This window comes from Staurois parvus, unplaced genomic scaffold (genome assembly GCF_062004578.1).
Source record: "Staurois parvus isolate SC_StPar_1 unplaced genomic scaffold, SC_StPar_1.0 ptg000051l, whole genome shotgun sequence".
Lineage (NCBI taxonomy): Eukaryota > Metazoa > Chordata > Amphibia > Anura > Ranidae > Staurois > Staurois parvus.
Window position 1 is genome coordinate 39,764 of NW_028317847.1, and position 15,106 is coordinate 54,869.

The 15,106-nt window shown below is 40.5% G+C and overlaps 1 protein-coding gene across 1 annotated transcript in view; it reads left to right on the forward strand.

Moving 5' to 3' along the window:
- Positions 1–304: 304 nt before the first annotated feature.
- The window catches only part of RSU1 (Ras suppressor protein 1), a gene marked incomplete at its 5' end in the record, with an annotated part of 170,161 nt that continues 155,359 nt past the window's right edge, over positions 305–15,106 (forward strand). Inside the window, 3 exons of the mRNA XM_089666419.1 lie at positions 305–425; positions 5,316–5,434; positions 14,323–14,405. Of these exons, the coding sequence (XP_089522545.1) occupies positions 305–425; positions 5,316–5,434; positions 14,323–14,405 (323 nt within the window). The remainder of the gene's footprint in view (positions 426–5,315; positions 5,435–14,322; positions 14,406–15,106) is intronic.

Consider the following 15,106-nt stretch of genomic DNA (forward strand, 5'->3'; position numbering starts at 1 on the left):
AGCAGAAATCCTGTTTTTTTTTTTTTTTTTTTTTTTTTTTTAAATGTTCCTTCCAATTGGTTGGGTGTTCTTTGCAAACTGAATTTTCACTTTGTTTCTCCACATTCACTGACATAAGTAAAAATTCACTTTGAAAGTGAACATACTCTACTCTTTCAGTAAATCGATGTCACTGTGTTGTATCCTTATGTCTACCATCATTAACAGTGTGGGGCCAAAAGCAAAGCATAAAGAACAGTGATAACTGATTTTGTATGGATATTTTTCTTCCTGTCGATGACACATTTTTCCTCTGTGTTTTTAGGTGTGCCAGCCAACATTGCTGATTTGAAAAACTTGGAGGTTCTCAACTTTTTCAACAACCAGATTGAGGAGCTTCCAACGCAGATCAGCAGCCTTCAGAAGCTCAAACATCTTAATCTCGGGTATGATTTTTTTTTTTTTAAGCCTAATTGGCCAAAAGATGAGCATCAGGGCAGTGTTGTCCTTGAACACAGCTGACTTTACAGTGGTCCATTCTTGTCTACAGGCAACAAGCAGGCAAGAGGGATAAACACTATTATGTATGCACAGCCTTTCAATTCTTTTCAGTTGTAAAGTAATTAAAAAATGAATAACTTGTGAATATGGTATATAAATTTTGAACATTGAATTTCTCTTATTTCTCTTATTTGTTCCCTCTTGCCATGTTAAGGCTTTATCACATTATATGTGGTGACCTGTGTATTTGAGGACAGAACAACACAGGTCGGTGCTATGGTGCATAGAGAATAATTGATTCCTATATGCCCTGTTTACGCTACAATGCTGGAGTGATGTGTGGGACCTGCTGCATTTTTCTGCAGTAAATCTGATGGCAAGAAAAGTCACCGCAGTTAATAGCACCTAGCTGCTGTGTAGAGACTTGAAAGGTGTGTATATTTGCACACTCATAACAAAGATTAAAAAAATTAAACAAAAAGCAATGTGATGCACTGAAATACCACAAGGTCCATCACTGCTTGAGGGTAGTATGCCAATTAAATCATAAGTGCATAAAACACCTTTTGGTCCCGTCTGAAATCTTGTCATCTGATAACTTGTGCTCTCTGCCTGTGCAGCACTGTTATCAGTCACATTGTTCACAACTATGTGTGTGAACTACTGAACATCTTCGTCATTTAGTGATGGAGAAGGGGAGGCACTCTGTAGTCCTGCCCAATGCTGACAATGCTGCTCCCCATAGATACAGTAGAGGGAGTGCTATCACATCATGTCAGTTAGTGTCTTACTGGCTGTTCATCCAAAAGAGGGGAAGAAAATACCTGGTACTTCTGGGTATGAAGCAGCATGTGACTTACGAACGTTCATCTCGTGTGACAGTTCTGCTGCTTGGCGATTGGCTCAGTGCTGTTTCATGGGATTGGATAGATAGTTTTTCTGTTCACCATCAGCTAAATATAGATTTTCTCTACCTAGACAAAAGCAGAAGTGAAACTGAACTCAAAAAGTAAAGATATGCTATGTTATAGGAACATATCATTCCTCCCGGAACGTATCAGTGCACTTCCTGGTGTGTGTGTGTGTGTGCTTAAGCCTCAAGGCTGTGTATCTGTGGTTTGAGAACAACTAAGGCAGTTGTCTGCAAACTGCAGCCCAGGGGCCGGTCCACTGATACCAACACTGGGGCATAATTTCAACCCCCCAACACCAATGAAGGGGCACAGTTTTTCCAAATGACGGGCCACAGTTCCTCCCAATGACACCAATATTTGGTCCCGATGACATCAATGATGGGGCACAATTCCTCCCACTGACATCAACAATGGGGCACCATTCCACCCACTGACATCAACAATGGGGCACCATTCCACCCACTGACATCAACAATGGGGCACCATTCCACCCACTGACATCAACAATGGGGCACCATTCCACCCACTGACATCAACAATGGGGCACCATTCCACCCACTGACATCAACAATGGGGCACCATTCCACCCACTGACATCAACAATGGGGCACCATTCCACCCACTGACATCAACAATGGGGCACCATTTCACCCACTGACATCAAACAGTGGGGCACCATTCCACCCACTGGCACCAAAGATGGGGCATTGTTTTTTTCCCACTGACATTGGGACCTTTTCTACTCCCAATGGCCACAGTCCAGTCCCCCCTACAGTCTGAAGGATGTTTAAAAAGTCTGGAGACCCCTGTTCTAAGGCACTTCTGCCTCTTCTAGTCTCAGATGATTTGAAGTGAGATTGGCAATGCTGTGCTACTGTGCTGTTCATTGTTCTGCTTGCTGGAGGCACCAACATGAAGAAGCAAAGCCCTACAAGATGGCCACCTTTGCAATACTGGTGACGAGACCTTTGCCCTCTGCCTGCCTTTTTATGGGCATGTCTTCCAAAGTTCTGTTTTGTCCTTTCACTTTCTTTACATTTAATTGTTTGCATATTAGAAATATATAAACTAGCTGTTGAAGTGATAGAAGTTCCATGTGTAGCTGAAGGATAAAGTTGAAATTCTCCTGGTTGTAAGCCGATGACATATGGGGGGAGATTTACTAAAACTGGAGAGGGCAGAATCTCTGCATAGACAACCAATCCGCTTCCAGGTTTTATTGTCAAAGCTTCATTGGATAGGCTGAAGTTAGAAGCTGATTGGCTGATTCGAAGTGCACCAGTTTTAGTAAATCTACCACATAATGTCATCTTGCAGACTTTCATAAGTGCTGACACAGAGAAATTTCAACCAGAAATCAGCTTTATTCTTGATGACAGTGAAAGATGTCAGTAACAAGCGAAAAACAAATCTCCCCAGCCATTTCCATTAGAATATCTGGTATAAAGTTTTGGACTGGGTTGAATATCAAGTGCATCTTCTGGATAAAAATAGAACACAATATAGTCCCAGCAGGGTTATTCAAACATCTATATCTCTAAGTATTTGAGTGTTCCATCAATTTTTCCTGAAAGCTGTTCCGTTCAATCAACATACAGGGGAAGATTGTTTTAAAGGCCCAAGGAGTAGGGCAAAAATAATGGCCATAAATCATATTATTTTGGCAAACAATCATTCTTGATCAAGGATCTTTTTTTTTTTTCTTCACTGACTCAGACAAAATAATCAGATTTGATTCAAACTGTTGCTTGAACATTGGACAATACAGCTTATAGGAACTGGAAAAGAAGAATTGTGTTGTGCCTATCAGGTCCAATCCTAAAGGGATGCTCCAGGTCAAATTATGCAGACCTAATTTTGTAAGCTCCTGGATGATGATGATGGCGATCCGGCTCCCACTGAAACTCCTTTCCCGAATTTTACAGTTTTATAGGGCAGAAAGACTTAAAAGATACGTTTACCTTTTGGGAACATGTTACATGTTCCAGCCGTTTTTAGGGTAATCTGTTCCTAATGCTACAGCTGCTGCCCGATTTTTGTTACACTGAGTACATGAAATGCAGTGTATATAAAAGTATTATGCTTGAAATAAATGTACAGTTTATTCCGTAAACAAACTAAACTTGCTTTTTAAAATTTGTGATGATCCAGAAGCAGCATAACGAGTGTTTGTGGAATGAGAACTCTGAAGGGAAAAGCTACTTGCACTTTCATTCTGGTTCTTCATCATTTAACTCCATGAAGTATTTTTTAATGTTTTTAGAGCACCTCTGGCATACAGGGATGTGTTTTTGTCATCCTTGTAGCATTTGGAAAAGAATATTTCTTATCCTAATATTTGCAAATTGCAGCTTTGCTCTCAGCAGAAATTGTACTGTGGAAATGTTTCCAAACTCTCACCATTTTACTGAGAGGAGGAAAAGAAAACACAATTTACTGAGCAGACTACAACTGCAACAAAAGGAAACATTATTCTGTGATGGTGGAGGAATAATGTAAAGGTTATAAAGATAAACTCACTTTGTCAAATGTACCTTCTTACTTATCAATTAAGGCTTGAGAGGAGGGCAGAAACTATCTTCTACTGTACCCCAACAATCACCCAAATGTAGGAGATACAAGATGGGGCCCACAAGCAAACTAAACTGGAGGCTTTCCCCTGCAGTGCCCCCTAGTGGCAGACATGCATATCGTGTTTGAGACATGCATTCAGAAGTACAGTGTTACTTGAATTGTATTACAGGATTTGCTTATCTTCTGCTGAGAGAACTTGCAGTAAGACTTTACATAGTCTCAGAAATCTTTCACTAAGGTCTTCATGATAGATATTTTGAATACCATGTCATAGATATATTATTTATTATAGTAAAATAACATGTTCCACACTTTTTTTTTTTAACTTTCTGGGAAATAAAACAAAAAAGGCTTTGGAAAAAAAAAATGGGGGGGAAAAACTTTTTTTCCCAGATTTTTTTTCTTTTCCTATTTTTACCCCAACGTCCCATCTCTGGTCATGGAGGGTCACCAACACTAGTAACACCCACTCCTCCAGACCGATATCCATCTATCAAGACATATTGATATTTGCATAGCTCCTCCCAAGAGCCAGCCTACTGCGAAGGGCTGCAGCAGTAATCCGCGAGCTGGAGGAGGCAAGGCTTGGCTTCCTTGGGAATTCCTGCACCTGCCAAGTAACTTCTTTGAATTGGCCTGAATTCCTTGCCATCTACTGTTGAGCCCCATAAAAGTTTATAGGGAGATACTGTGCATGGGCGGGTAGCTCTGGAGAAGATTACGGGCCCAACGTGGTGAGCTTTGTAGGAGCCTGCCATCACCAGACAGAGGTAAGCAACAGGATTAGGGGGAGGAGAGTTAGGTCAGATTTGGTCAGGGAACTAGAGTGGATGTGCTTTTTTTTTTTTTCTAAAAATGAAATTAAGCCTGTGATGCATAGAGGGACCGCAGACTACCTTTCAGGGGTTCGGTTTTGTACCCAGACATTGTTGCACACTGCTCTTGTCATTAATCAGGGGTTCTGTGATTCTCAGATTGTAAAGCTGAAGGGGTATTCCCAGACATACCTACTGGAGAATCCTTCCTTTCCTACACATACATACAGATAGACAGACATCCACCAGATTTAAACCTGCCTTGGACATTTGTGCAATATGTTTGGGGATTGGAATGGTTTCAAGATATACACTTCTACTGACCATATGAGGTGCTCTCTGGATTCTGGCTGAAGTGGATTCTGGCTGAAGTGGTATGCTGAAATTTCAGATTAAGGTAATTTTAAAGTAAATTTTGCAGTTTTAGCACACTTGCAGTGTTTAATAGCCTTCACTTTCTGTGTTTTGTATCTTTTACTTTGCCCTTTAATGCTAAATGTAGATTTGGGTTTCCTTTTCTTGTGTCTTTCAGCATGAACCGGTTAAATTCCTTACCAAGGGGATTTGGCTCTTTGCCAGCACTGGAAGTCCTTGATCTGACTTATAACAACCTGAGCGAGACCTACTTACCTGGAAACTTCTTTTACTTAAGTAAGAGCTTTCTCTATCCTGCTTTCATGGCCTTTGTATACCAGAGCTGCTTAACGCTTGTGGCCCAGGTGTCAATATATTGCTTTTAGGGACCCCAACAGCCTGTATCCTCAAAACAGACTTCAGTAGAACTCTGGTGAGTTAATAGAATTTCTAACAATATGGTGACCCCAGTAAATGTACTGTAAGATGTTTTGGGGTCCTGTCCCACAGATTCAACATTTAAACTGTAAGCAAATGCGTTCCAAATTGTAATTACATATTTAGTGATGGTTACATGCAATTTATACAAAAACACCAATTCATGCAGGTATGTGCTTAATAGAAAAAAAAAAAAAACAGAACTCCATTTTTATTGGAATTGAAGAGGTCAGCGCTATGAAAAAGAGAAATTAAACTTTTACTGCAATATACCTTCAGGCCTGGTTCACATCTACACGGGTTTGTGACCTGCGTTTGCGTGTCACGGCAGCCCATTCATTTGAATGGGCTTCTGTGCCTACATTTCCCGCAGAATAAAGGTGCATGCAGCATTTTAAAAATGCAGCAGCCGGTTCCCGCACCCACAAACGCAACACATTTTTAGATGCGTGGGGTGCCATTATGAATGAATGGCAGCCCTGCACGTTTGTAAACAGTAGCGTGTTTTGATTGCAGGTGGTAGCGGGTGTGGGAATCACTGCAATTCCCACACCCGCTACCACCTGCATAGATGTAAACCAGGCCTCAGTGGAGAGAACTCTGCGGTAATGCATTTTTGTCTCTAGATACCACCATACGGCCTTTTGTATAAATCTTTTTTTTCCTATGTGGGGTTGGGGGGTGTTCAAAAACAACTAGAGTTCCACTTTCATGGGGAAAAAAAATAACACCTCAAAAAAATAATATAGTATATACAATTGCTACAGAAGCCATATTGTAATTTAATGTTCTAAAAATATGCCTTTCTGTTTCAGTCCACAGCACTTTTTTTTTTCCGTAGAATTCGGTGTGATATGGCAACCTGGAGGTGTTCTGTTATTCTATTGGTGTGCAGAATGCCTCCAAAAATGTAATTTCCTGCTTGTGTGATTGGCTCACTTATTTTCCCAGAAATCTGCACTAAGATACAAATCAGATTTTAGGTATCCTCTGCAACACAAACGTCATTTTTTTTTTTTTTTGCTTCTTAAAGGGATACAGACTCATAAGAACACTGCAATTACACCTGCTGATTACCTGTGAACCAGACCCTCCCATTCAATATGTAAAAGACAAACCGCTTTTTCTTCAGAGCATAAGCAGAGCTTCAACAGATTTTGTTAAGTGCATTGAGCATTGATCACCCAGAGGGGTCTGTGTTTTTTGTTTTGTTCTCATTAAAAGTGAAGTTACTTTTCAAAGCGTCACTCCACGTTTGTTGAGAAAAAAAAACTTTCCCCTCTGGGTGATCTATGTACATTGCAAGGATTTTAGCAAAGTTTGTTGCAGATTTCTTCTGTTTGGTATTCTGAAGAAAGAGCTTGATGTTTGTCAGTGTCCATGTGCAAAGTGAACTAATGGTAGTGGTCTTATAATTATCAATCAGCTGCTGCAACTGCAGGGCTCTGAGGAAAACTGCAGGGTCTGCATCTCTTTAGATGTGATTTCCTATAAGGAGTATCTCACCAAAAATGACTTTTTTTTTCAGGGGATGCCTGAAATCTGATTTGTAACTTAGTGCAGACTTCTGGGAAAATCAGTAAGCCAATAACATTCTGTGTACAAAACACCTCCAGGTAGCCATATTGTACTGCATTTTACAGAAAATTGCAGTGCTGCTGATTGAAAAGTAAAGGTAGTTTTTAATAACCTTTAATTACAATATGACTTGAGTTGCAATTTGTATATGCTATATTTTCTTTATTTGCTATTTTTTTTCCCCAAAAGCTGAGCTACCCTTTAAGTGCATTTTTATTAGTAAGTATCTAAATTTGAGTTGTCATCAGTCTCTTGAAATCTCCTATAAAGTTGAACTCTGAGAGATAAAACAGCACAAGAAGCTAATCAGACATACTGCAGTGCTCTGGAGATTAGCTCAATGGTGTGCTGCTTCGTCTTTACTGTCCAGTCACAGGCCAGGGGCAGAGACATGACCAACTAATATTACTAAGCTGTGGTAGCCAAAGTTCAGGTCACCGTACTGGCTGTTCTGTCTGGTAGGGCTGTGTAAATCTCTGGACTGGGTGAACCAAAATATAAATCCTTGATCTGGTAAATCCGTCCTGTATATGTTCAGTTTTAAAGTGATACTAAAGTTGTTTGTTTTTTTAAAAAAAAGGTCATGATTACCTGCTCTGTGTAATGGTATTGCACAGAGCAGTCTGGGTCCTCTTCTTCTCGGGTTCCCTGCCAGCGCTCCTGGAACCTCCCTCCCGACAGGTGCCCCCACAGCAAGCAGCTTGTTGAGGGGGCACCCTAGCAGGTGTGCTTCCGAGCCACGGCTCTGCATGTCCATTCACACACAGACATGGCTCGGCCCCACCTCACTCCTCCCTCTCCTGATTGGCCGTCACAGCCAGTGAGCCAATCAGGAGTGTGAGTACCTAGAGAACTGAGGCTCTCACGGACATTTCTGGATCAAGAGGTGACCTGGTGGAGCATAGCATGCATGAAGGTAAAAAACCTTCAGGCTTTACAAACACTTTAAATGCATCCTGTCACATGTGCACTATGATTAGAAATAGCACATCTGTCTGTGAATGCCACAATATTCATTTTTATTCTGCCAATGAGAAGCCACCAATTTAGTGTGTGGGGGTGCCAGAAGTTTGGGTTGGAGACAGTTGAAGTCTGTTTAGAAAGTGCATCTGGCATTAGGCTATAAGAGGGCACAGAATTAGATTTGCTGAATGGTAGAGGTACCTCACTGTATGCATTTGTTGCTGAACTTGAAGAGGAGTGCACCAACCTACTGTAAAACACATGGCCAGTTTTAGACATTTATATATTAAGTTAGTGTCGTGCTCCGTAATAATTAAATTTAAATAGTAAATATATTAAAAAATGTGGGAAAAGTGAATCACTGCATTCAGCTGCCCATCAGCTCTGGATCACAGCCAAAGTTTGGAAATTACCTTACTTGTCCAAAAAAGACAAAAAGCTATTTTAGCCTTACTGTTTGGTAGGGCTAAAAATCAGGTGAGTGCATAAGAAAGAAAGTTATATCTGGCATTTTGCTATAATCACGGAGTGGACTTTCTGGATTGGACATTATTTTGATTTCTTTTGAAATTCTGAACACCATAAATGTATTGATATATTTAATTTCTATCACTTTTTTAAATAATATATTTTATCTTTTTTTAAACATTATTCACATATTTATATATTTTTAATATTATTATTAGAGCACTTATTGCACTCCGAATACACTAAGGTGGACTTGTTAAATAAATTTCCTTTTTTAATATAGTTACTATTTAAATTTAATTATTATGGAGCGTGACACTAACGTAATATATAATTTTCATTAGATAATTTACACATTTATATGGGTATGTGTCAGTGTCGACAAACCGCAATAAGAATTAACACAGTTTCACAATTGCTTTTTAATACACCATAGTAGCTCACAAGCACTGACACTTTATACCTTATAGTTTTAGACATTTGTTTTGCAACGGTTTTAGGGTTGTATTTGATATGTGCAAAGAGAGATCACACAAATATTTATAAGTAAAACAGTTATTACAAGTAATGGCAGATACAGATAAAGTATCCCCCCCCCCGTTACAAACAACATGATGACCTTTTAAAAAAGATGGCACATTCCTGAAAGAAGAGAAGTGGTCTGGCTTGGCTTGTCCAACTAGTCAGTTTACAATGAATTTCCAATAGTCAACTAAGGTAACCAGAATAATCAGAATATTAGAGGCTTCATTAGATATTTGTGAGGCCAACATTAATAAAGAATATGAAATATGCAATTTCCCCACAGACATCCGTGCTGCATAGGCATGGTTAAAGGATCTAAGGGAAGAGTTGGTGGGGTGCCAGATCCAAGGATAAGTATAGTCGAGTATGATCTCTAGTTCTAAGAGGCAGCTCTCTAGCATACAATATATCCCTGCAGGTCCCTAGAATGGCCCAAAGAGAATGCAGCATTTATAATAAGTCTAGTACAGAGTTATTAATCTCAAATGTTCAGAAGGTAAAGCCAGTCAACTTGGCACCTGCACTGTGATGTGCACTAATCCCTAATCCTTTTTTTTTGTCCAGCATTTCCTTCAATCACTGATAGCACTCAAGCCCTGATGAAGGGTAGTTGTGATGCCCGTAACGCAGTTGTGATCCCAGTTATGAATATACCTTGGATATACCTTCTGATCGTTTATCAAGATTATTAAATCTATACTGGATTTATTATTAACTTGTAGTATTCTCATTCTTTGCATTCCGTGTTTAAAGGATGTTTCAGTTTTTAAAGCTCTTCATCGATCAGTGATCAGTCATTTTAGACTATTCCTCCTACGACCTCTATTCTTACTTCTCTCTCATCTCTTCAAGAATATACATCTGCAGTGTTCAGGGAAAAAGTCAACAAGGAAAAAAACACTCAAAACAAATTAACTGAATATACATGATACAGCAAACCACAAAAGTGACACATTATTATTCAGACTGTGTCCTGTTGATTGTTCTGTACGTTGGCCCAATGCTCAGTTTTTTACATTACTCTTGATAAACCGCATTAAATAAACCATAGCAATAATTTGGTTTTAGTTGTTATGTACATTGCCATTACAGAGCCTCAACGGCCCTTATGTGTGCACTATAAAAGCCCGTTTGCAGTTCAGAAATTCCGTTTAGTATAAAATGCAAATGAGTCCATAAACACAGGCCAGTCTATAAATTCATCACCCAGAGGATGTTACACAGAGATACCATTTATTGTAAAACACATTATGGATGTGAGCTTCTCAGAGGGCTTTGAGCGGTACGGAAAGAATACTTCACCAATGTATGTTATGTAAGGGAAATATTGTGTGACAAGTTCACTTTAGCCACTTGCTTCCTCTTGGCAATGTTGAAATTTTCACATACATGTTAAAATCAGCATTTGTGTTTGCTTGAAATTTACTTAGGCCCCCAAACATTAAATCTTTCCTGATAGCAGAGGTCCAGGAGAATAAAATGGTGGCTGATTCAATTTTTTTATGATGCACAATGTTTGCGCAGTCAATTATCAAACACAAATTTTCAGGAAAAATACTCCTAAATGAATTTTAGTGTGCAAAAGCAATCAATACCCAATCTATATGCGATCGGTTATATATGTTTATTAATCATGTCACTTACCTATAACTACTGAACTTAGAAGTTGTATTCTCTAAATCAGGAGTCTCCAAATTTTCTAAACAAAGGGTCAGTTTGCTGTCCTTCAGACTTTGAGGGCCGGACTGTAGCCAGTGTGAGTAGAACATGCAGCAACATCAGTGGGTGGGAGTAAACAATGCCTCAGTCTTGGTGCTCAGTAAGGGTAGACAAAAATGACATAACACCTGTGGTCAGTAGGAGGAGGAATAATGCCCAATCATTTGTATTAGTGGAAGGAATAGTGCCCCGTTGTTGGTGTCAGTGGAAGGAATAGTGCCCCATTGTTGGTGAAAGTGGAAGGAATAGTGCCCCGTTGTTGGTGTCAGTGGGAAGAATAGTGCCCCATCATTGGTATCAGTGGAAGGAATAGTGCCCCGTTGTTGGTGTCAGTGGAAGGAATAGTGCCCCATTGTTGGTGTCAGTGGAAGGAATAGTGCCCCGTTGTTGGTGTCAGTGGGAAGAATAGTGCCCCATCATTGGTATCAGTGGAAGGAATAGTGCCCCGTTGTTGGTGTCAGTGGAAGGAATAGTGCCCCATTATTGGTGCCAGTGGAAGGAATAGTGCCCCGTTGTTGGTGTCAGTGGAAGGAATAGTGCCCCGTTGTTGGTGCCAGTTAAAGGAATGGTGCCTCATCGTTTGTGTCATTGGGAAGAACAGTGCTTCGTATCAGTGAACGTAACAATGCCCCAAGAGCTGGATAAATACCAGCAAAGGACAACATCTGGCCTGCACTTTGAAGACCACCGCTCTAAATCAGTGTTTCTCAACCTTTTTTCAGTCAAGGCACCCTTTAAAATTCTGCACAATCTTGAGGCACCCCATTCATAAATGTTAGAGGTGACTTATTGTTCCAAACAAATACACCTTTGCATACTGTTACTGACTAGGATTCCAATGTTTCTTTTCTCTGTTTCTCTCCCTCAGCTAATGTGACCCCAGTGTTGATGGAGAGGGGCAGGGAAGGATGCGGTGTAGGTGCTCAACATCCTTTTTATAAACTGATGATGTCATTGGTTGTTAGGATGCTAGTGACTGGAAGGTTGTAATGGTGCACAATGAAAACCTGTGGCTTTGTATAACTAAAAGGCAGGCTTCATACACTCATTGACTGGTGCAATTTTTAGGCATTTTGCCAAGGCACCCCGAAGACACTCCAGAATGCCTGGGCACCCTGGTTGCAACAGGCTGCTCTACATAATGGTGCCATTCCACCAACAGGCATGCTTATGGGTGACAGGTACATTTTAACCACTTCCAGAAAATAAATGAAACCAGAGAATCAGCATGAAAACCTGTAGGGCTGGCCATACATGGTTCAGTCGGTGAGCTGAGTGGGGGAAAAAAAGGGAACTGATTCCTCCATCTCCACATTTGAGGTGGATGGAGAAATCCTCCCCGCTGTGTCATTGTATTCTGAACACGGGACTCCCCCCACCATCAGAATACACTGATCAGTACTGCAGCTGAATGACTTCATGTCATTTTTATGGAAGCAAAATTTTCCAACAGGCCAGTTCATAAGAAGTCTCTCAATAGATCAACTTCTCATGAACTGGAATGGCTATAGATAGATTGAAATTCAGCCGGTTTCTGCTCAACCGGCCAAATTTTGATCCATGTTTTGAGGTGTGTGGAATATAAAGATTGCTTTTTGACGATAGTTGTTCTAGTGGTAGTAATATTGAGAGAATTGAAAACGGGGTTAGCATGACAGGCTTGTAACCAGCCCTTTCCATAGCTCCATAATGGTTTACAAAGACTACAATCTGATCACATACGCACATGGAGGAATGTTAATTTTTTTCTCTTTTGTTGTGTATGGCCATTATCCCTTGTCTCCATGTCTGAACCAGAAAATAAAGCAGCCCAGGTGTCCCTGTTCTATTCCATGTGTAACTGTGTGCTGTCAGTCAAGGTACAGTGGTGGAGGGGCAGGGGCTGACAAACAGGTGTTCAGTGTTTTATTACCTATTTTCTCATTGCAATAAAAGGAGTTTCAAGTGTTAGTTATAAAAAGTAATTTTAGCAGTGGCATGTTTTAAAATATAAATATTTAAAATCTATTTTTAAAAAAAATTTAAATATGTACACCCAGCATTTCACATTCCTGATATGTGCCTACTGTACCGTGTACTTGTATGAAAAAGTATCCTGTTCTCTTTGTATTGCTTCCTTTGTGTGAACTCCCTGCTGTTCCTGCCAGTCCCTCTGCTTTTCTTACTAAAAACTGAGCACACTAAGCATGAGAACACAGTGTGGTCAGTTCCCTAGCTGTGCTGGGAACTCAGCCTGCTCTCCTCAGTCTTGTGCTGACACCCCCCTGCTTCCACCCTGCACTGCTATTCCCAATATCCTGCTGTTTCTCCTCCCCCAGCTCCATATGCAGTTTAGAACAGAGGGTATTTGATAACTTATATAAAAAGAGGAAACAAGATATTTATAATGTTTTTTATATCTATGCTCAAATGTTTTGCCTTTCATTTCTATTTTAACACCCAGTTGACTCTGGGTGCGTCTTTGAAGTTGCGCCACGTCAGCTCGATTTCAAAGCCGCCAATCAGTGCGACTTCATGTGCTGCTTGTCAACATCTGTGCGACTTCATACACAGATGTCAATGCAAGTCGCACATGAAATTGCACAGAAACTGTGTAGGAACCTTTTTCAAAATCGCTGTGACTCAAGTTGCACCGATTTCAACTATTCCATAGTGCGACTTGTCATGCAATTTTGATCTGTCAAGTCGCATGAGAAGTTGCACCTGGTGTAAATGGGGGCTAAACTGAAAAGATTGTTTGTTTGTTTTTTTCCCAAATTTCCACATATACTTTAAATTTGAACTTCAGGCAAACTGCTAAGCACAGCTAAAATTTGTGTATGAGAATTATTTTCAGAATTGCAAACTGTTTTGAGCCAGGTCCTGGAGCTCCACTGCTATACCTTTTTGGTCAAGAACACACCCATTAGGCTGCTGATTGGACAGGGAAGGGGCAGCAGCACACTGAGGAGTCCATCCCTCTGGTCTCCTGTCTGCACATGTGCATACAGGAGACCCTGATTTTGCTCCTTACACTGGCCCTCCCTCTCCCAGTCTGCGTTCTGTTGTATGGGGGATTGTAAGAAGGTGATGAAATCCGGTATTTGGCTAAATTTCAAAAGGATTTTGTTTTTAATGAATACATAACTGTGTTAATTGGTGTTTTTGTTTTTTTGTTTTTTTTATTTCTTTACCTTCATGGAATTCAGCTTTAATTAGGAGTTCACAGTGCTTGTGGGACAGGCCTACTTTAATTGTCATTCTCCAATATATATATATATATATATATATATATATATATATATATATATATAGATGTCTTCCTGTACATGCGAGGTATACAATAAGCCTTTAAATCTGCGTTTGACCTCCTTGTTATTACCGTGAGCCCTGGGTATGTCAGAGGCTTTTCACCGAGCCGGGGTTATTAATCAGAGCTGACTTGCGCTATTGATCAGGGCTGCTGCGCTGCAGCTTCACGACACTCTGTTTATATATTGCTGTTTAATTTGCAGCCACCCTGCGTGCTCTCTATCTAAGTGACAACGATTTTGAAACCCTGCCGGCCGATATTGGGAAGCTCACAAAGTTGCAGATAGTAAGTAATTTATCTAAATTCCTGGAAAATCAATTCACTTTCTTGAGCCTTTTTGTGAGAGTAAACTTGAGTCAATTTGAGAAGTAGCTGGGTTTATTTTGCAGAAATAAACTACTGCGACTAGTAGCATCAGCCTGTCTTTGTCAGTATGACCATGTTCGCCATCGCTGCAAGGAATGTGTGATTAAAGGGCGACTCTGGGCAGGCTGTTAAAAGCACAGCTGAGCACAGATGGGGGAAATGTCATATAATTCACAAACCCTTTATGTGTAGCTGAGTGCACAACATGGGTGAAGGACTACACTTTTCAATGCCTTGCCGCACTCACCACACTGCTGATGCCCATTTTGTGCCCTCACATCAGTTTGAAGTGAAACTATCATTATTATGTTTTTTGAGAACGTGACCAAACATATGTTACAAAGTGCCAGCTGTTTATATCAACTATACGTAGTTTGTAATCTGCAGATTACATAGGCATGTTCTGCTTGCTCCTAGGTTGTGCTGCACAATGGCTGTGCTACACGTCTATAGGAATGGGTCTGACCTGTCAAAATATTAGACTCTACAAAACCCATTTCAGGTGTTTCGGTCATGCAGGGCAAAGCAACAGGTACACTTTAATGCCACCCCACCAGAGCTGCTTATTCTTGACTTACCTGCACCCCCCCCCCCCCCCCCCACCTCTCTGTCCAGTTGCA